The 22,973-nt window shown below is 33.9% G+C and overlaps 1 protein-coding gene across 2 annotated transcripts in view; it reads right to left on the bottom strand.

The window, feature by feature from the left end:
- Positions 1 to 807: 807 nt before the first annotated feature.
- PPM1B (protein phosphatase, Mg2+/Mn2+ dependent 1B) overlaps positions 808 to 22,973 on the bottom strand; it is an 82,637-nt gene continuing 60,471 nt past the window's right edge. Inside the window, exons 3-6 of one of the 2 annotated variants that reach the window (XM_079940334.1) lie at positions 20,995 to 21,112; positions 16,004 to 16,115; positions 15,553 to 15,610; positions 808 to 4,518 (exon numbers count right to left, since the gene is read on the bottom strand). In XM_079940334.1, coding sequence (XP_079796460.1) covers positions 4,489 to 4,518; positions 15,553 to 15,610; positions 16,004 to 16,115; positions 20,995 to 21,112 — 318 coding nt within the window. In that variant the 3' untranslated portion in view covers positions 808 to 4,488. The other variant, XM_079940333.1, reaches the window with a different exon arrangement.

Raw genomic sequence — 22,973 nt, forward strand, 5'->3', positions numbered from 1 at the left:
CAGGGAAGCCCTGTGCATTGTTTTAATATGTGAAAATCACATGGTATTTTTTCAATAATACTATTTAGCTACCCAAAACAGAATGTGTCCTAAAATCTTTATCAAATGCTTTCCCTTATCAAACCAGACTAATTTCAAAATACAAATAAAGGCAATTTGGAAGAAGAAATATAAATACGAGATGTCATTTAAAAATGCAATCTAAATTCTGGAGAAGGATAAGATTTGGCTAGCAAAAGAAATACAGTGGACATCTTCAGGTTAACTTCAATGACTGAAGTTGAATAAAAACTCAGTTTAACTCAAGCAACATAAATTGCTTGACAGATCATGAAAAGACAAGACCCGACTGAATCCTACACATCTGAGAATAAACCTGGCTTAGGGAGAAAAGAGAGTTGCAGTCATTCTTCGCTATCCAAACACACTTAAAACCAAAAAGTCAAGTAATAAGTATCTTAAGTAAATATTATAATTACCATGCCTCATAACTGGGCAAGAAATGTGTAACAGAAATTGAGTGCTTTTTCTTTTTTGTCCGCCCTAACCAGGGATCAAACCCATGCCCCCTGAAGTGTAAGTGCAGAGTCTTAACCACTGGACCCCCAGGAAATTCCCAAGAGTGCTTTTAAAAAAAACACTTCCATGGTTAACTTTCCCCAACCTTGTTGAATGTTCAGAAAATTTTTAAATCTAACAACAAAAAAAATTCAGCATAAAACCCTGACCCACTTAATCACCATTAAAAAAGAAAAGTCCTGTCTTTATCTGGCCCACCTGAAATGACATCTCAGTCATGGTGAAATGATTTTATTTAAAATATGAATTTAAAAATTCAATATTGAAGTGAGACCTTCTCAAAGAAATAACATAAATCTACAATAATTGAAGACCTCTTAAAAGATTTAAATAATTTAAATATAAGCCATACAAAAACCAAACTCTACTGTTAAACAATCTTAAGTCATAAATTTTCCAAGTTGAAACCCATCATAGGAATTTTCTGGGAGAAAAAAAAACAACATAATATTAAAGCCTCCACCTTGTTTATCTTGCTAAGTATCAGTGTAACAGTAAACATATAAACACCACCTCTCTCCCCCAAGTAAATTTTATGTCAGATCTGTATGTCTTAAGATTCACTTACTATGACACTAATATTTGGAATAAATGACATTGTCAAGTTGTCCAAAAGGATGAGGCAGCAACTCTGAAGGTCTGGGGGTCCCAGAGAACCTTTCAAGGAGGTCCAGGAAATCAAAACTATTTTAATAATACTAATACTTATTCTTTTTCAAAGTACTGACATTTGCACTGACTGTGCAAAAGAAATGGTGGGCAAAACTATAGGCACCCCAGCATGAACCAAAAAAGTAGCATCAAACTAGTCAATTTCAGTTAACAATGTTCTTTAGCAGTAAAAATTTCATTACACCTCTACCCTTGAGTACACATCTTTTTAATATCCTATATGATGAAATGAGAAGTACTGGCTATATAGCATGCTGAAGTGTGATGGCTGTCTCTTATGTGATTATTTGAGATGTGTGCTGAACGAGTAGCCACTTTTCATGAAAACTGTTTTTACTTAAAAGAATGACTCACAGACTATGGTTGTTCAGCAGACATTTTCTCTGAAATGAATGAAGAAAGCCCTGTCACTTAAGGAAAACAACTGACAATATTTGTTGCCAATGATAAAATTTCCCCTTTCAAATGAAAGTTAGAATTTTGAAAAATCTGTATCCATCACTGTGAGCTTGACAGCTTTCTAATACTTAAAAGATTTTTCTGATGAGATCAGTTATATTAACATTATAAACACAGCATAATAAGATGTCAATGTTCTAAAGAACTGCATAATTCAATGAACCAGTATTTTCCAAATGACCAATGCATGATATTATAAAATCACGCAAAAGTCAAAGATCTACTATTCACACTGCAAGACAGATCAAATGGATTTTAATGTAACAGAGAACAAAACTGATTGATAAAGTTTCAGATTTCACACTGCAACTAACCTTCAAGAAACTACCCATTCCGAAGTTTTGATAATGTATCAAAGAGGAATATCCACAATTATCTGAAGCTATTAAAATACTCTCTTTCAATACATATTTGTGTGAGGCCAGATTTCTTCATATACTTCGAACACAGTGCCACACTGCAACAAATTGAATGCAGAAGCAGATAGGAGAATCCAGTACAACATTAAAGGATTTACAAAAATGAAAACCAGTGCTACTTTTCACACTGTTTACAAAATAATTATTTTCATAAAACAATGCTATTTATGTTAACAGGTAATGTAAAATTTCTTGGTTTTAATTTCTAATACGATAAATATCAACAGATATAACCCACAAAAGCAAAAGTTCTTTGGGATCTTGAATTTTTAGAAATATAAATGGGTCCTGATACCAAAATGGTTGAGAACAGCTAGACTAGGGAATTCAGATTAATAAGTATTGAATATGGGCTTTTCTTTTGCTAACTCACACATTATTTATATTTCCAGGGCCACCAAACCCCCTAAGAAAGATTTTTTAAAGTAGTATAAAAAATGTTTTTGGAGTGGATAAGGGGTTACTTAGTATTGTCCTTTAGAGTTTCGTTAATTCTTACTTAGAATTATAATTCACCTACATGGTTTTGTATGAAATTTTTCACAATAAATATTCTAACTATATAAAATGTTTAAAATAACATTCAAAACTGGACTTTTATTTTTAAATATCATATGAAATAGTAATATGTCACACTGTTTTTATCAATTCTTTATTTAGGTAACAAGTTGGTTATGTTCACTGCATTGTATGAAACATCACAATATCATACTGGAAAGGTACTATCAGTACAGGGTTGGATCAGAGTGGACAGTTTGAACAACAAACCATTTTGCATTCTTCATTCCCTAGCTTTTAACAACCCCCCAAACCCAGTCAAGGGACAAACAGCTTTTAACATTATCATGTAAAGCACTTCAACTTACAAGGCTAAAATCTAAAGAATAAATAAAATATGTTGTGGCAATAATTCCTTTTTAGACCAAAAATCAGGTGCACAATAAATCAAATGATCAAGAAAGCTGTATTCAAATGTGTGGCTCTCCAGAAACAGCTTCAGGAAAATGTTACAGAAAATACCATGAATTCCATTTCACACAGGACCAGATGATGACTCATTTTAACTACACACAAGGGCAATTACATCCTGCTGAAACACAATTTAAACAGATAGAAAATGTTTACAAAGCATCCACAACATGTAAACCATGTACAAATGGATACATTCATTGCTTCTCCTACCCCAATAGCTTCTTTTAGATAAATATTTCACTCTTCATGTTCAGCATTAACTGGCTACATGCAAAACTCAAAAGAATTCAAGGATTCAAGGTTATTGTAAAAATAGAATTAAACTAATAATCTTCAAGTACCTTATGTGACAGCCACTCCGTACCGTGCCCAATGTTATAAAATGAAAGGTTACTGAACCCATGAAAATATCTCTGTAATATTTCCTTAGATCTAAAATAGATAATTTTAAATGTATTTATAGTCATTTCAGTGATATTCTGAGCTTTTAAAATAACGTAAACAATTAAAAATTATACCAAATTACACAAAACTTGTTGTATCTTAAAAGCTGAAAAATTAAAACTATAGAAACCCACATGTAAAACAAAAATCACAATTTACATTATAAAGGCAAATCTCATTTAAAAAAATTTGCAGCAGTGAGATGTCAAAGCAAATTATAAATAGCCATAAATTAATCCATTTGGTTTCAAGAGGTTTTTCTAGTGAGAGTTGAAGGATGTGGTAGGTACATGCATAAAATTTGTAAAGGTTTATAATATTATTGCCAAATACACTTTATCTTGAAGCAGGCAACATTACAATTTGGACATTATTGGAGAACCCAGTTTGGTAATACAGGTAAAATTGGAAAAAAATTAAATAACAATTAATAATAAATATAAATCCTACAGTAAATTGCTCAAATGAAATTTTAAGTCACAGAGCTGCAAAAGGCTTCCAACTTGGTGAACTGAAAAAAGGAACATCTCATACAATTCTTTACTCTTACATGCTTATATGTTGTGTGTCTCGTTTAAAAAAAAAAAAAAACACATAATGTATCTTCAGAGTACAGCTAACTATATTCCCATGCACCTCAGGCATATTCGTTATTTGTGGTGAAATAACTCCATTGGTTTCTAGGGTCAAAAGTTCAATATAGATGTAACCAGTATGCCTGAGGTTGGCAAAAAATACTGTAGTACAGGCAATGCTACAAGTGGCAATTACCAGAAAACACAAATATGAACAAATGATGGGAAATGCTAATGATTTTCTGCTCATATCACAAAACGCTGGGAATCCACAAGAATATTTTTTCCCTTGTACTGAAGAAAATTGTGATTAAAAGTTTTTTTCCCCCAATTTTCAGAATCAAAAGCATTTTAGAAGGCTTATAAGGCTACCATGGGTCTTCTAGATCTCCAGCACCCTACAGGAAGAGAAAAGGAAGAATATTATTATTATTTACCTACACCACTTCCAGGTTGGATTGAACTTCAAAAGAAAACAAAATTAGATGAACAAGTTACCTTCCTTTCTTTGTTTGAAAAGGTAATTTTTACATAGAGGTGTGTGTACTGTTTATTGTGTGTATACACACATGGATCTACCTAACATAGATAGATAACTGGTTGGGTTTTTTCTCCCCTTTCCACCAAATGCCTTCCTCTTTCTCAAACCACTTAAAAATATTCTGGCATTGGAAAAATAGATCAAAAAAACAACAGCTACATCCGAAGATTCCAAAGTTTCAACTGTACCTTAAGCAACTTTAGACATATGATAAATATAAAACATGAAAAAGATAAGTTAAAATGTTCTACATACACAAAATAATTGTTTTTAAAAATACTTTCCCATGTGACTGAGTCATCTGTATTTTAAAAATTCATTTTAGCAAAAGTGAAACTCATATGTGCCACTATTTAAAATATCTTATAATTCTTGCATTTATATCTGATGAATACTTATAGCAAAACTCACAGTCTTACAATCTTTAAAAAGCTCATCACGGCAATTTTCTGACATGTCTACATGTGTCCATACTGTCCAAAGATTAATATTTTGTATCACAAAAAGGGGATAAAAAACAGAATAGATTTACTTTGAGTAAGCAAGACTTCTCAAAAATTTTTCCCTTTTAATTAATGAAAACCGCACCTAGCCAAAGTTTTCTAAATTTTATATACATACAAATGAAATTCGAATGAGTATTTTTCCAATATACCAAACCTGGTTGTTTTCAAAAAATTAATTTAAAAATAAGTACAACATGCATAGGTTATTCCACATCACATGCTTTATTTGGACTTAAACACTTATAATTTCATTCTAAACACTTGGTTGACATACATTTTGATGTATGTAGTTAGGCTATACAGAATATACAAACCAAAGCTGTATGAATAATACATAGGTTTTTCAAAAATTATGTCTCATAAAGAATACAGAGAAAGGAAAAATAACCACACATCCAGTACCTCAGAACTACTAAAAAATAAAACTACAGAGATGTAAAATATAAACAAGTCAAAGAACACACAAATTATCATCCTTGAAAAAAGAAATTACAGGCCAGCATCTGCCATTCTTTGAAGAACTAAAATTACTAAAGAAAACATAAATTTATTACAAAGCTAACTATGAGTGTACTAATACGTGAAGCAGTATAATTCTACATTAACAAGTTCTTCCACAACGTAAAGTAATCTTGCTAATTGGTAATCTCTAATCCTATCGAGTATGAATTTAACTACTGACTTTAATAACTGGTAGCCTCATTTCTGGCATACAATATGAAATGACATATAATTTTATTAAATTCAAAGTACTCTAAATAGCCAATTTTAAACTATCTGATAAAGATGTATGCAAAGGCCTTCTTAAAAAACAAGGCTATATGACTATAATAAAACTAGTTTACCAAGATTCAAATAACAAAACGGTTATATAAATGCATACATTATACTTCCTAAGTAAAAACCATCAAATCAAAGATCACAAAAATATTACCACAAAGTAAAGTCATAGTTTTTCACCACTCATCTTTGTCCCTGCATCTTCAGTACAGCTGTCTAATTCAGCAAGATCACTTTTTGATTCGGTATGGCTTTCCTGCATTGTCACTGGGTTTCCAGCATCACTGTTCGAAGAAGTAGCTGTAGCAGCTTGTTCAGCAGGGTTTTCTTCTCCCTCTACTTTAGCTAGCCTGTAACTAGTCAGCATCTCCTCCAGAAGTTGTCGGTAGTTTCCCCTATGATTAATTCTCATTTGCCTGAGAGCTTCCACCAATTTCCCCTGTGATCCACTTTCCTCTGCTTCATCGGAGGCCTTTTTTTAAGATTCAAGACCCCAGTGTCAGTAGACAAACTAGGATATCACATGTATTTCATAACATATCACAGCAAAACACTCATTTCTCTACCATGAGTAATATAGTCTAAGAACGAGAACATTTCGTTAAATAAGTATCAAGTGTTACTTGTGTCAATTAACAAAATTTCCAATTGAAATATCTCAAGTAATTTTTAGCAAATGATCATGAACTAGTTTATGTTTTATTTCACATCGATATTTGAAGCTTAATCTGAAATTTACTTGGCTATTAAAATTCAACACCAACACAAGCATCTCCTAAAACTGACTTACTTAATTAAAAAAACAATAATTGGATATAATTATTTAGTACAAAAGGAAATTAGTGTTTAAAGCAATAGGAAAGGACAGAAAAGCAAGCCATTAGATTCTTCATTTCTGCTAAATGACAGGAAGGAGAGGAGATACAAAATGTAAAATTATATAAATTTAAACTAGATTTTGCGGGAATTGTAAAGCTTCTGTGGATAAAATTTCTATTTACTTTTTGTCTTTAAATATTTTACTAAAAACATCTCTAGATTAAAATAGTCATTTTAATCATTATAATAAGATATGAATAGTAAACTACTCAATTCTTTTATATTTTATTGAATTTTGTAAAACCTACAGGTTTCTACAATAGTAGCTACTTAATCTTGTTTACAGAACAAGCTCTAATATCCAAGCTGATCATACTGATAAGCTGACAGACTAAAAGCAAGTCAACCTTGTAATATGTGACTCCTGATGTGATGCGTTAGGGAGTACAAAGTTATGTCCTGTGTTCTTGCCGAAAATGTTTAATATGACTCTAATAAAGCTAAGTCCCAATTCACAGGAAAACAGGGAATCACGTGAAAGGGCACCACAAGGAAACAATCATATGATCCAGAATGTAGGACATCCTATAAAAAGCTGGCTTAGACTCTTCATGTTCAGTGTTAATGGGAAAAAAAATTGGGAGCTTCATTAAAGGCTTGCTTAATGTGCTTGATTGGTAACAACTGGACTAGACCATGTAACAATTATAACAGTCATTCTATGGGCAACTGGGAAAATTTGGACTCAATATTAGATAATATTAAACTTATTATCAATTTTCTTAGGTATAATAATAATGTTATGGTTATGTATACAGAAAAATGTCCTCATTCTCAAGAGCTGCATGCCAAAATATTTACAGCTAAAATATTATATCTGCAATTTGCTGTCAAAGGTTCAGTCCAAAAAAAAAAGTCATCTACGTATACATAGAGAGAGAGAAAGCAAATACGGTAAAATGTTAAAACATGAGTCTAGGTAGAAGGTGTACAGGTGTTCACTTTATTATTTCAATTTTTCTATATATTTGGAAGTTTTCATCATAAAGTGTTGGGAAAATAAAATACAAAAAGGTTACTGATATAGATGATCTGTTACAAACTCTTAACCATCTTTGGAGGCTGTTACTCTGTAATTCTACAACAAAGATAATACTACTATAACCACATAATAAATGGCAATGTTTATTAGAAAAATCAGAGCACTGGAATTTTTCTTTTAAATCGCCCCTGTGGCAAAAAGCAAGAGGTGATACTGTGTATAACATATGTTTTATGTGTAGGTATATGTGTGTTCTGTCCATATTTTTTAGGATATTATTATGTAAAATGTCTGGGAAGAAAGGAAATACAGCAATATAAAAATGATAATAATGGGTAGTGAAGTTTCAGAAGCTTTATTTTTCTTTGAATTCTCCAATTTTCTACATCAAGCATATTAACTATCAAACTAACTTTTTTTAATTTGCAAAATTTATTGTGTGGAGAGAACATAATAAAGTGTGCTCTCTGTTAAGATTTTTCTCTTTCTTCCCCCCTTACCTTTCCTTCTGTACTAAATAAATGTTATTTCCCTAAATAAAGTTTCTCATTTGAATCTACTCAGGAAAGGTTAAGATGGAACAATGAGATAAATGCTTGCTAGTCGTAAACCTTATCAGTCTTTAATCAGGTCTACCAAAAGGAAATTTTCTATTTGAGAGTATATCACAAAGAACTTTTAATGAAGGGCATAAGACTCCTCTCTGCCCTCCAAATAAAAACCCCTCAAACCAACAACTCCCTTTGACAACTCCCTAGGACACAAACAAAATCTGCTTCAAGTGGACAGTTACACATAGAGAGCTCAACCTTGGTTTTACATCAGAATCACCTGTAGAATTTTCAAAATTATACAGATGCCAAAGCTCCATCCCATGATATTCATATTCAGTGGGTTGGGGTGATTTTCTTAAAGCCTGATAGGTGATTCTGATACACGGCAAAGGTTGAGAACCACTGATAAACTGTCCTACTTCTTTGAGCTTATTGATACGGTTGGATCAAAGGTTGTTGTATTTGGATGTATGTCACTCTCCATCTGACACATTTATTATTACAGTAATCATCTGTTTCTGTGAATTGCTGTAATAGTGGTAGTTGGGGAGAGAAAAGTAGTTGCTTTATAAAAAACACATTAAAACCCAAACTGTAAATTAAGTAGGGATGGATTTACAATGGCCAATTGAAAAGAATTTGAGTTAATGACCACATTTAAGTCATTTTATATTATAGCAAATTACAGTTTCTTTTTGTGCTAGATAGACAATGGATGGGTGAAACCTCTTCCCCAGCCATTTCATTTGATTCCTCAAAATGATGTTATACAACTCTCTCATGGATTCTCATTAATATCAGAAAAGGAATCTATTGTTTAGCTGCACCTTCTTTACCTGAATTCACACACAAAGCACATCACGTTTATAGATTTACCACAGCAATTAATTCCACCTTGCAACTGTTCACAAGTCTCTCCAAATCTCTGTAAAATCTCTGAGATAAAGATAATTTCGATTCCTTTCTGTATCCTCCCTACCACCTAGAGAAGGAAAATTAATGCCTGTGGCTAAGAACTTTATATACATAATCTCATTTAATCCTTACAGGTACCCTACGTAATAGATACTGCAACTCTAGTTTTTATAAGTGAAGAAACTAAGGCTCAGAAAGATTTAAGTTATTTGTCAGGGTAACAAAGCTAGTAAGTGACAGAACTCAGATTTCTGTACAGGTGTAATTAACATCAATGTCCCTCTGAATGTTCTTTTGAATACACTATGGTAACAGTTTTTGCATACTAAGTGCCTCATATAAATAGACACTTACTAAATAAATATTGGTTAAAATTATTGTAGAACTGGACCACAAATTATTTCATATTGAAGTCTATAATGCATTTCCTTGTCACAGAAAAATTAATAAAATTATAGGACAAAAAAATCATATTAGATGGGATGGTTTAAATTACTCTGCAAAATAAATTTAAGGCAATTACAGAAATGGGAATTTAGGACTTTTCCCTCAGATTTTGTTTTTAAGGTTTTACTGTCATCTAGACTTACACAGCTTGAGAATCAAATTTCTCATTATGAAAACACTGCCTTACACCAAATAAGACACAGGAATATGGATACATCAAGCAGAGGGCAAAGAGAAGGGGGGAAAAATTTTTTTAAATGGAATTTAACTAGCTAATATTTATTTGCAGCAATTTTTAAAAAATAGTTGTCATTAGTGAAATTCTTCAAATGATTAGCTAAAACAGTGGAGAGAAAGTGAAGAATGCTAGTATATTTACTATGTTTTTTGGAGTCCCATGCCCTGCTTATCAGGTTAAAAATAATTTTTAGAAGATTCTCAAATATGACTTCATGAGATACAATTAACAGTGACTAATAAAGAATCTAATAAATTATGTTATCTTCAAGGATCATGTAAACTTCAATCAATCTGAAATAATTTAAAAAAGTCACTTAAATGGTCAAGACCACATAGCTTCAAGAAGTGGTATGTCAAATGACACCTTAAAAAATAGTGACTAGGGCTTCCCTGGTGGCGCAGTGGTTGAGAGTCCGCCTGCCGATGCAGGGGACACAGGTTCGTGCCCCAGTCCGGGAAGATCCCACATGCCACGGAGCGGCTGGGCCCGTGAGCCATGGCTGCTGAGCCTGCGCCTCGGGAGCCTGTGCTCCGCAACGGGAGAGGCCACAACAGTGAGAGGCCCGCGTACCGCAAAAAAAAAAAAAAAAAAAAAAAAGAATAAAAAAAAAATAGTGACTAAAATTAGTGCATTTTCAAACAGTGTAGGTAGGTCTTCTCCATAAAAATGCTTTGACAAGTGAAAAAGTAAACAAGAAACAATTTACAAAAAACCTAGTATTCACAAAATCCTAAAACTGTGATATAAAAATATAATTGATCTATTTGAAATAAAATTAAAAAGAAGACTGTATATAAAACTTAATAATGTGAAAACAGAACAGGGAGATTTTGGGGGGCTTTTGTCCTGTCTTCCCTCCCCTTCTCAAAATCCAAATGCCTTAAAATTTTTTTTAGTTAGAATAAAAATGAGTATTTAAATGAAAAATAACTAATAAGACACTGGGCTTCACTACTTAGTCTCAACAAGTTTATAAAATATTCCTCATCAAAAAACAGAGTATTTTAAGACTATTAAACATGAGATTCACTAAAGAACGGGAAATGATTTTTCTTGCACAACAGACAGAGGTGGGGGTACAGACACATATGTAATCTCTAAATATCTTAGAAAGGCTGCATGGAAAGGTGTAAAGGGAATAGTTTTTGGAGTCATTCTGAGTTAGATTCAAATTCTGGCTACTCGATTTATCTAGCTTTGCAACCTGGGCAAGCTACTCTGCACCAATTCTTAGTCTTCTCTGTAAGAGAAGGGTGTTGAGGAGATTACCTATAACTAATATTTAGATATAGATATGTAGATATGACTTAGCACAAGTAGGAGTTGGGTAAATACAAGTTCCCCCTTTATCATTGGAAAATCATCAACTTACATAGCTACCTGATCAGTGGTATACTGATTCAAAAGCATCTTAAGTCTCCATTGAGGGAAGAAGTGAACCTTTTGGCATGGAAAATATAAAGCTCAAAAAATAAACTTTCCTTCTAATTAGTAACCTCATATTATTTTTTAAAATACATGACTTAAAGATAGTCTTAGCCATATATACACTACCAAATGTAAAATAGATAGCTAGTGGGAAGCAGCTGCATAGCACAGGGACATCACCTAGGTGCTTTGTGACCACCTAGAGGGGTGGAATAGGGAGAGTGGGAGGGAGGCTCAAGAAGGAGGGGATATAGGGATATATGGGTACATACAGGTGATTCACTTTGTTATACAGAAGAAGCTACCACAATACTGTAAAGCAATTACATTCCAATAAAAATGTAAAAAAAAAAAAAAAGATAGTCTTGCAAACTACTAGAAAGAAAGAAACAGAAATATTTCTAACTTAACTAGTATTTATTGAGCTCTCAGTGTATGTCAGGTGAGAGAGCTCAGCACTGCTGTAGGTGCTGTGATATAGCCATAAACAAATCAGATGAAGTCCCAGATCCCAAGGAATTTAAATTCTAGTAATAAAACCAGACTAGCATTTTTTTAGATAAACAAGGACTTACTGTATAGCATAGGGAACTATATTCAATATCTTATAATACCCTATAACGGAAAAGAATCTGAAAAAGAATATATATATGTAAATACATAAACAAAACAGAAAACTGTGTATCACTTTGCTGTACACCTAAAACTAACCCAACACTGTAAATCAACTATTCTTCAATTAAAAACAAGCTAACTAGCATTTTAAAAGAAGGGCAGTCGGGGGGGGGGGGGATTCCAGAGCCCTACCTTATATAACAACTTAAAGCAAAATGCAGTTTTACTTTTTCTGATCCTCTGGGTGATTATTCTTTTGGGAGTCACAGACTCCTCTGAGGAACTAATGAAAACCACAGACTTACTCTAAATCATTAAATAATGTGTATGCACACACATAAATACATTTGCAAAAACTTTTGGGGGATTCACGAACCCCTTTATTAAGAATTCATGCTTAACTCTTTTCTACAGATTTTGATTTTAAAGCTGGGAAAATATCAGTATTGCTTATATTAAGAAGACTGAACATATTCCAGAAAGTTGAACTAAAATACAAAAATTTAGTAAAGCAACTTAAGAAGAGTCCCCTAAATAATGAACTTTCTGAATATATTTTAAATGATTTACGTTGACTTATATCCAACTGAGCTTTTAAAAATACTTTTATTAATCAAAATATTTTTTTAATATAAGAAAAATGAATAAATCCCTATTTCTAATGGTACTACTTATAGGCATTCACAGCAGAACAATTCTATCTTGGACATAAAGTAGACATTTTAGGAATCTAAATAATCTCTGATTTACTCTGATGAGCATTCATTTTTTTAAAAATATCTGAATAAAAAATTATTTTTGTTATTTAAAAAAAAACACCTCCCAACTCTCTCCTCCTCTGTATTTCTACCATACCTCTGTCTTTCCCATTCTGCAAGTTAACTACATCAGCCCCTGCCACTGTGTACTTCCTGGCAGCATCTTCCGCATGGCACGGATCTAACCAAGCTGAGAAGCATTTATGGAGCACTTCTGTGTCTAACTCACTGCTATCGTAGGTAAAGTTAAGAGCTAAGAATTTAATCAAACCTCTATAAGTTCTTCAGTTTTCTGTTTCTTTTGTACTTTTTAGTACATTTCTTCTACTTGTGATTATGGTTCAACATTTTTCTAAGGTTGTGATTATTCTGAAAGGGTAAAGTAATGTTTCCCAAAATAGGATTCTGGGCTGCAAAAGTGAGTTTTTACAGTAAACAAGGAAGTTTCTCTAATCCACACATCTATCTACTAATGATGAGTTTATACTTATCATCTCTGTGATCATTTCACAACTACTTGACTTCCAGCATCTCTTTAATCTAATATTGCATATGTTTCTAACAGATTAAAATACCAGATACTCCTTTGAGTCTGTCATTCTTATGCTGCAAACACAGGGTGGCTCTACACTCTAAAATACAAAGTTCAAAAGGTGTGTCCAGTCTCTTCACAAATACTTCTGGCATCCTGAATTCTTATTTTTCACCATAGCAATTCTCTGCTCTAGCCAAAACGATGTCCTCTCTTTCAAAGATAGCTTAAACTTTGTTCTTGCCTTGACCATCCATGTGAACTATCATCATCCTCCTTTACTTTCTGCCATTCAAACCATTCTTCAAAACCAATCTTTTCTCTGAAAATCTGACTTCCCAAGCAATTACTGTACAATTCACATGGCAATTAATCACATTCTATATTTTGTCATTTCTTTTTATCCTTTAGTAAATGATGTGAAACCCTTTTATTAATTAATTTGTATGTTTATATCTACACTGCCAGGTGCATTGAGAGTAGGGATGGGGGACCATGCCTTGTTTCATAGTCTCCTCCCATATCAATTCATTACACGGTGGATTGTCAGTGTTTAGTCTTAGAAAGCTTATATATAAAGGTGATTAACTATACATCCCCTTAATTTATAGTCATATAATAATGGTCTTTAAGGCCAGTTTTATATCCTGAGCATCTCTTCTGAGTTTCATGGTTCTGTTGCCTATTTATTCACTGTTTATATAGCTACTATGTAAAATAAGTATTTTCTATTTTTTAAAAAAGTTTAAAATTCATCCTTGGTAGATGTTAAACAGAAATTCTGGGTTACAAACTTTTTTTTTTTGGAGTAAAAGCTGCCAATGTTCTTGAGAGACCAAGAAATCCAGCAAGTATATTATGATTACACACTGGGGTTGCATTTTCAAACACATGAGGGAACAGGAGTACTTACATGGCTAATAATGAATCAATAACTATTTGAGGTCTCATTTCCTCCAAAGCTGGTGATGGGTGCTGTGTGGAACCTATAATCTAGCTGAAGAGGTAAGACTCTCTTTACTCTACCTCCCAATTACTACCATCTTTTTAGTTGTATCAACATCCTATCCTCACTTGTTTGGTTTAGGGTTCTTCAAATGCATCACATGACATATCTTTATTTTTAATTTCCACATCTTTGTATACAATTCTTAATACTTTAAGGGACGTGCCACAAAAGAGTCTCAGAATCACTGCTCCAGGCCAAGGTATAAATTCTGTTATTAGCAATATATAGTATCATTTATTCAACTAACTAAAATGCATTAATTATAAAAATTACCCTTTTTATCAGTATAACTTTTATTGTTAAGAAAAAAGAAATTATATGATATTGCTGTACAATAATGAACCCTGGAAAACATGCAATTGAGATGATACATAATTTCTACCAGTGGCTGATGTCTCTCTCAAGACCTGCCAAGAGGAGCTAGAGACTTGGAGGGTGAGTCTATTTCTTCTTAACAAGTCATTACTATGTTTGGCTCCCTTAAATCTCTGAAGCATACATGTTAAAATTAAGTTGTTCATTTTTAGATGCCCAAAAACTTGAAAACTCATAATCTGTCTCTGATTGAAAACTCATAACTTGTCTATGAGAAGACAGTTAGTTGAATTACTGACTTTGAAATTTAGGGCAGTTTTTTTAAAAAGGACACTGTTTTGCCTGCTCGTACTAGTATTAAAATAAAACAAAAAACTTACACAGGAGCAGCTGATCAGTATTTCTAAGGAAGGTAAAGGGACAAAGAGTTTTGCTCTGATGAAGCACAGCAGGATACAACAAAATGGTTATCCCAGTTCAACAGATATACCCACAGCACAACAAGAATGTTAAAAATGAATTATCCTCAGGTGTTCAACTGGGCACAAAGGGGCACTGAAAGGTAAAGGTCTACTCTTTAAAATAATAACATCACTATTGCCAACTTCCAGTGATGCTAACAGCCTGCTGGAGGAGAAATTGACATATTTAAAAGCACATTCTTTGTTTGCCTCAAAATTAATATTTAAGGGAGAAAGAGAAGGAAAGGCAGACATACAGGGAAGAAGTAAGTACAGCCCACACAAAAAGGTATTTGATGCCCATTAAATGAAAACAAACCTATCTACAAAACAGAACTTTATCTCTACCTTCCACTTCAATATATTTCCTTTAATTTTAACTGACTCCTTAAAACGAAAAGCAGTCATAATTTCCAGTATTTGTATTATAAAATTATTTAAAATACTTAAGAAATAAAATAAAGCTTACCCCATCACTTTCTCTATGTGGATTCAGCCTACTATAAACAGCTTCAATAACATTGCGCCTAAAAAGAAATATGCTTTAGTTTTATTAAATTACATACAGTTGTTAAGCTTCTGAGTATTTTAAATAATACTTCATATCTTAACTACACTCAAAAATTAATTGCTTCATTAAATACCTGCCAAGAACATAATATCTGCATTTCACTCAGAACTTGATCCTGCACAATCCATTTGTTCTCATTTACCAAGGAAAGAAGGACCTTCATCCTCAAACAGTATAATAAATAATGCCTTGAAAAGAAAATCTCTTCTCGATGAAATTTTAGAGTTCTTCTCTAGTATAAGAACTATCAACCCATTTCATCTTTAGATAATTGATGTACTTCTTACCAAAAATTATTTAATTACTAACTATAAATGAAGTCAAAATTTGTTCTTTTTCTTCTACTTACTTGCCGGCAAGACCTCCCCCAGGAGGCAAATTCGGGATATTTTCTGCAGACAAGATGCGCATGACATGGGCAAGATCAGGCATTCCTTCCTCACCAGACTTCTCCATAATTTCTGTAGGTTTTTAAAAAGAGTTCCTAAATTAATGTGATAACTCAGAATTCACACAGTGAAACAAGAGGTACTATTTGGTAGTACCTATTTTAAAATATAAAATGCAAATATTACCTTACTATCACAGCACAAGGAACAAAAAAAGTAAGATAAAAAGTTATTTGCATATATATACTCATTTTAGCATTATTCATAAAAGCAGAAACTGGAACAAATTAAATGTCCAATAAAAGGACAGTTAAGAAAATTTTGGTATAGCCACTGAGTGAAATGGTTTATAATCAGTAAAAATGATCCCTATGAGCACAGCACAGCCACATGGAAAAACACTTTTGATCTATTATTTTATGTAAAAATATAAAAGTTATTAATGCTATAATTACAGGAAAACAAAAGCAATGGAAAGATAAGGACTATAAGAAGGGGAAAATTAAAAACTGTTTTATAGGTTTTTTGATACTTAGTTGTGTTCCACAATTTATTTAAAACAGAAAAGGAAAATAAATCTCAGAACTTGCTAATACTTAGAACAAAATAAAACATTTCCATGTTTCACTTATATTTACAGTTTATGGAAAACAGATTTTTAAAGCATGATCATTTGGCCAGTATTCAGACATAAAATCCTCAAAAATCAGACAACAGCAAACTTACTTTTAAGACAACAAAAAAGCAGAGTCCTAAGCAGCCCTCAAGATGCAAACTCCAAACTGTTTCCCATGTGTCCCTCACAGGGACTTCACTGTGACCTTGATTTTCACTGCTCCCATTCAACTCTGCTCCGACTCCTACCTGTATCTCCAAAGGTGCTATTCAAAGAAACCTTCTAGATTTTCACATATACTTCCTCCCTTGGTTTGCAACACTTTTTACATCAATCCAACCAGCCTCTTTGTATGGTTAAAGTGTATTTATACTTCAGGTTTCAACTTTATGTGTCACTTTCTCAAATTCTTCTCTGACCCACACCTGGCATAGGTGTATTGCTAGATACTCCAACTGTACATGATATTTACTAGATCACGGACCGCAAGCTTCATGAAGGCAGGACTGTAATTTTTCTATGTTACACTTGTATCTCTACAGTGCAGGGTTTCTCAGCCTCAGCACTACTGATGTTTTTGACAATTTTTTGTTGTGAAGGCTGTCCTATGCATTGCAGAATGTTAAGCAATATCCTGGCCTCACTCACTGGACGCTAGTGGTACCCTCTCAGTCTGAGACCAAAAGTGTCTCCAGACATTGCCACATGTCTCATGAGGGACAAAATCCATCCTCCTCCCCACACCGGCCACTGAGAACCACTGCAGTCTAGCACTTCACCAGCCAATTTTCACAACCCACTGGTGCCCCTGCAGTCCAGTCCTCCACCATCATCTGCCACCTGCTTTAATGCATGATTCCTAATTGGTCTCTTGGCTTCCTCTCTTGTCCACTCTTTACAATCTCTTCTTCACATGGCAACTGAGAGAGATCCTTCTAAAAGTCAGATCAAGGGACTTTCCTGGTGGCACCGTGGTTAAGAATCAGCCTGCCAATGCAGGGGACACGGGTTCGACCCCTGGTCTGGGAAGATCCCACATGCTGGGAAGCACCTATGCCCATGCGCCACAACTACTGAGCCTGCGCTCTAGAGCCCGCGAGCCACAACTACTGAGCCCGCATGCCACAACTACTGAAGCCTGCGCACCTAGAGCCCATGCTCTGCCCCAAGAGAAGCCACTGCAATGAGAAGCACATGCACTGCAACGAAGAACAGCCCCCCGCATTCCACTAGAGAAAGCCTGCACACAGCAACGAAGACCCAATGCAGCCAAAAATAAATAAATAAATAAAATAAATTTATATTAAAAAAAGGTCAGATCACGTCACTCTCGCACTCTTCCAGTGACTTCCCAGCACCATTTGAATGAAGTCCAAAGACCTCATTTTAGTCTGCAGAGCCCTACATGATCTGCTTCTTAGCAATCTCTCTTCATCTTTCACTTTTCCACCAGCTCATTCTCATCTAGCCACACACTCTAAGCATATTCCCTCCTCAGTCCTTGTTGCTCCCTTTGCTGGAATGTTCCTCCCCAGATAGCCACTCTCTTCCATATATAGGTATCTGCTCAAATGTTTTTCCTCAGAGAACTGCCTAACCAATATTCCTTGTTACTGTCTGCTTACTGTTGTTTTTCTTCTATTAAAAAAAAAAAGGTCTCTACTACATTATAAACTCCATGAGATCAAGAATGTATTTGTTTTGTTTTCTGCTGCATTCCCAGTAACACACATGCTCAGGGACAGCTGAAGAAATGAATACATGTAGAAGGTATTCACCAAATATCTAATCAATTTAGGTTAAAGGCTATTCCCTGTTTAACATTATACCTCCCCTCTGCATTCCCAATAAAAACACATACAAAGACTTGCCAATACACAGAATGATTTCACCTCAAAATTTTAATGTCAGATTACATGATCTAAAACCCTAATAGAAATATAATGCTCTTGAACAACGCTACCTTATAAAAAAGAAGTTAGGTACCAAGGCATATTGATTTGTAGTGGCTGCTTTTTCAATGATTTTTAAGTGTTTTTTGATTGAATGATTAATAATCAAGTATCTACCATAGCCCCCAAGACCATATCATATTATTACATATCTGTCATCTTTGCCATATAACATATATTTTGAAACTTTAAAACTATACAGAAGAAAATTAATATTAAATGTTAACCCACATTGAGCTGAACTGACCACACATTTAAGAAATTAAAATTTAGGGGGCTTCCCTGGTGACACATTGGTTAAGAATCCACCTGCCAATGCAGGGGACATGGGTTCGAGCCCTGGTCCGGAAAGATCCCACATGCCGCGGAGCAAGTGAGCCCGTGCGCCACAACTACTGAGCTGCGCTCTAGAGCCCGCATGCCACAACTATTGAAGCCTGCGCACCTAGAGCCCATGCTCTGCAACAAGAGAAACCACTGCAATGAGAAGCTTGCGTGCTGCAACGAAGACCCAATGCATCCATAAATGAATGAATGAATGAATAAACAAACAAATAAACAGAAGAGATTAAAATTTAGCTGTTATAGAAGAGTTTATAAAACCTACAGTTTGCTGAGGACTTAGGCACTGTACCAGGTACTTAAAGTTATCTCATTTATTATTAAAACAAACTGTATGGTTGGTGTTTTTACCTTTAGTTCACAATAAAGAAACTGGAGCCTTAAGAGATTAGGCAAGTTGGTTGAGTCATATAACTAGTAATTGACCAAATTTTAGAGTTCTTCCCCAAATGAAAACTATTTAGTTTCTTCTTTGTGAATGAAGAAATAGGACAATAAGAAAATTCAATAGATAGCTAGTGGGAAGCAGCTGCATAGCACAGGGAGATCAGCTAGGTGCTTTGTGACCACCTAGAGGGGTGGGATAGGGAGGGTGGGAGGGAGGGAGATGCAAGAGGGAAGAAATATGTGAACATATGTATATGTATAACTGATTCACTTTGTTATAAAGCAGAAACTAACACACCATTGTAAAGCAATTATACTCCAATAAAGATGTTTAAAAAAAAAAAAAGAAAGAAAATTCTTCTTGCTTTCTGGTAAATTTGAGCCAGCAATCCCCCACCCAAATACACTAGACCTTTTAGAAAACGTGTATTATTAAAAACTCCTATAAACAGCTCCTCTTAATAATTATGATATTATCAACAGGAATAAGAGTGCCTCTGACATTGTCTTCAAAGTGTTCCCACGTTTCTTATCTTTCCATTACCCTGAAAACAGAACTCACTGACAATTCAGAGCTGAAGAAATTGCAGACCAACAAAAACAAAACCTTTATGCACCTTTGTTTATGGTGTGTGGCTAGATAGCTGTAAAGCTAGAAAAGATACATCTGTCCCCGCTCTCTAAATCTGCAAGAGAAGGTAGTTTTCCTTTGGTAATTACACATTTGAAATTGCAAATTTTTGCATTTCAAAACTATTACCAATTACTATAGCTACTGTTCATCTAAAACATGACTCGTAATAGGACAAATCTGACAAGCTGACTACAACATAATCATTAATTATATCATTCAAGTGTACTATTAAAAAATAGTAATAATCAAGCCATAACAGTGTTAGGAAAAAATATAGGTCAATATGTAACACTGAACTCTGCTCAATATTATGTAACAACCTAAATGGGAAAAGAATTTGAAAAAGAATAGATACATGCACATGTGTAACTGAATCACTTTGCTGTAAACCTGAAACTATCACAACATTGTTAATCAACTATACTCCAATATAAAATAAAAAGTTAAAAATATATAAAACAAAATTTTACATTTTGTTCAAAAAAAAAAAAATGTAACCCTGAATTGAGGAAAGAACTTTGTTAAGAATGATATCAAGGCAAAATAAATAAATAAAACTGACATAATATAACTTCATAAAAAGTAATTTTATATCTAAAAAGCAGCACATATAAAATCAAAATGAAGTATTAAGTTGGAGATCCTGTCACAGACTCTAACATGTATTCTCTATCAGGGTAACCACTAAATGAATATTTAAAAGGATGTATAACTGATAAGCAAATGCAGGGATGAAATGGAATGGAAAATACTGATTAACCCAAAAGGGACGGAAGGAGAAAAAGGGAAAAAGAACAGATGGAACATATGTAAACAAGTAAGATAACAGATTTAAACCCAAACAAATTAGCAAATTATGTTGAAGATAAAGAGACTAGGTTTTCCTCTCCCTCATTCCTGAATAATAATTTATTTTTAGTCCAAAAGCTGCAGGAAATTTTAAAAGAACTATTTGATAAACAAGGAATAATAATCTTCCTTTCCTTCTAAATAATAATAAAAAAAAAGCATCTGTCTTACCTTCCACCCGTGATTCCAAGTACTTATCCAACTCTGAGTCTTTTCTCATTGCTTCATCTGAGACCTTGGGGGCATTTGAAAAGCAAACTAGTACAATACTCATGTTATCTCGACTTCCCTGTATATTAAAAAAAAGAAAAAGAAAAATTATACTTCAATAGTCTACCAACTTTCTATTATTTACTTCAAAACAGATTTAATTACAATAAGCAATTACTTATTTAATCATCTAGAATGTACACCTTCAACACATTCATTTTCATTCCAAAGAACTATTTGAAGCACACCCTGAAGAAACAAGGACTCCAGGTATGCATAGATCATAATTATTTTATGACTTTTGATTCCGTGTACCTTTTCTTATCCACCACCATTCCACAACCTGAGAAATGAAGATATCTTCACATATATTAAATCTTCTAAAAACTTTGTTTCCCACTCAAGATTGCATATTCCCAAAGTGACTTAAGCCCCAAATGCATCCTCCCAAAGAAATATACATTATTTTCCTAGCTAATTAACCTGCATCAGAGCAGTGCTACTGAAACTCTATTGAACTGACTTGGCTGAAAATTGTTGATCATTAGGATACCCAAGACACTAAAATGAACAAGCAGAGAAGAAAAGTTAAACTGGAAACTCTTCTGAGGGTACACTATCAAACAATCAAACTGAGATACACTGTAGTCAGATGTAATAACTTTTGAAGAAATGACATCAGACTGTTACACAGAATTACAGTGTAAGGATTTGTAGAGAGTAGCTAAAACTGCTAATTTAAGGACAAATTTTACTGCTGCCTTTTTAATCACACCATCACAAAAGGAAAAGGAAACAATATATAGTACTCTATTACCGTGAGACTATAAGCAATAAATTTAAAACATTTTCTCACTAGTTTTCTTATAGGTATATTACTTTTATTGAGTTTTTTTTTAGAACAGAATGAAACTGTTCTTGGAATAGTGATTTTTTTTAACTCCTTTTTTTTTTTTTTGCGGTACGTGGGCCTCTCACTGCTGGGGCCTCTCCCGTTGTGGAGCACAGGCTCCGGACGCAGGCTCAGCGGCCATGACTCATGGGCCCAGCTGCTCTGTGGCATGTGGGATCTTCCTGGACTGGGGCACGAACCCGTGTCCCCTGCATCGGCAGGCGGACTCTCAACCACTGTGCCACCAGGGAAGCCCATTAACTCCCTTTTTAAAATTTTATTCACCACTCTAAGAAACTAAGTCAATGGCGGTGGGATTTGCCAACCCAAGTGAAAAGAGCCAAGGTCACACCCATGCTAGTCTAGTCTTTTCAGTCATCATGGCCAGAATCTAGGCAGGCATTGTTTGGTTAAGACTTGCCACCTTTTTGGGACCCACATGACATAGCCAAAGATAGGCCGGTCTTGAAAAACTTCTGCCACAATCTCCTAAAACTCAGTGGAGCAAAGTTTGAAGGCACTAAAGGCTGGGTCTTAAGAAGGCTTCAAAAAGAATAACCCTCTGCACAGAATTCTGATGCTTTAGTAGAAAGAATCATGATGAGTATATAACCCAGTTCTCAATATCTGGAAAAAGAATTAGGATTTCCAAATTGGCCCAAAAGAATTTTACTCCTTAATGAAACCCACCAAAACTTGCATAATGACTTAATATTAGAAATACTACACTGGCTATATGAAAAAAAAAAAAATATATATATATATATATATATATATATATGAAGATATACACACACATATCCCACATATAAACCCTATGGTTCCAAACAGCAATACATTCCACAGGAATCAGGATTTACCATATAAATTCAGGTCAGGCAAAATCTTTATACCACAGATATTCAAGAATCAAGCATCACTTGAATACCAATGATTATTTTTTAAAGCAATTTCATGAATAAACAGAATTCACACCTTACATTTTTAGAAATCCAGTTTCTTCTAACCATTCTCTATTTTGTTAACAACAGCATGATTGTTTAGCCAT

This window comes from Stenella coeruleoalba (assembly GCF_951394435.1).
Source record: "Stenella coeruleoalba genome assembly, chromosome: 13".
NCBI lineage: Eukaryota > Metazoa > Chordata > Mammalia > Artiodactyla > Delphinidae > Stenella > Stenella coeruleoalba.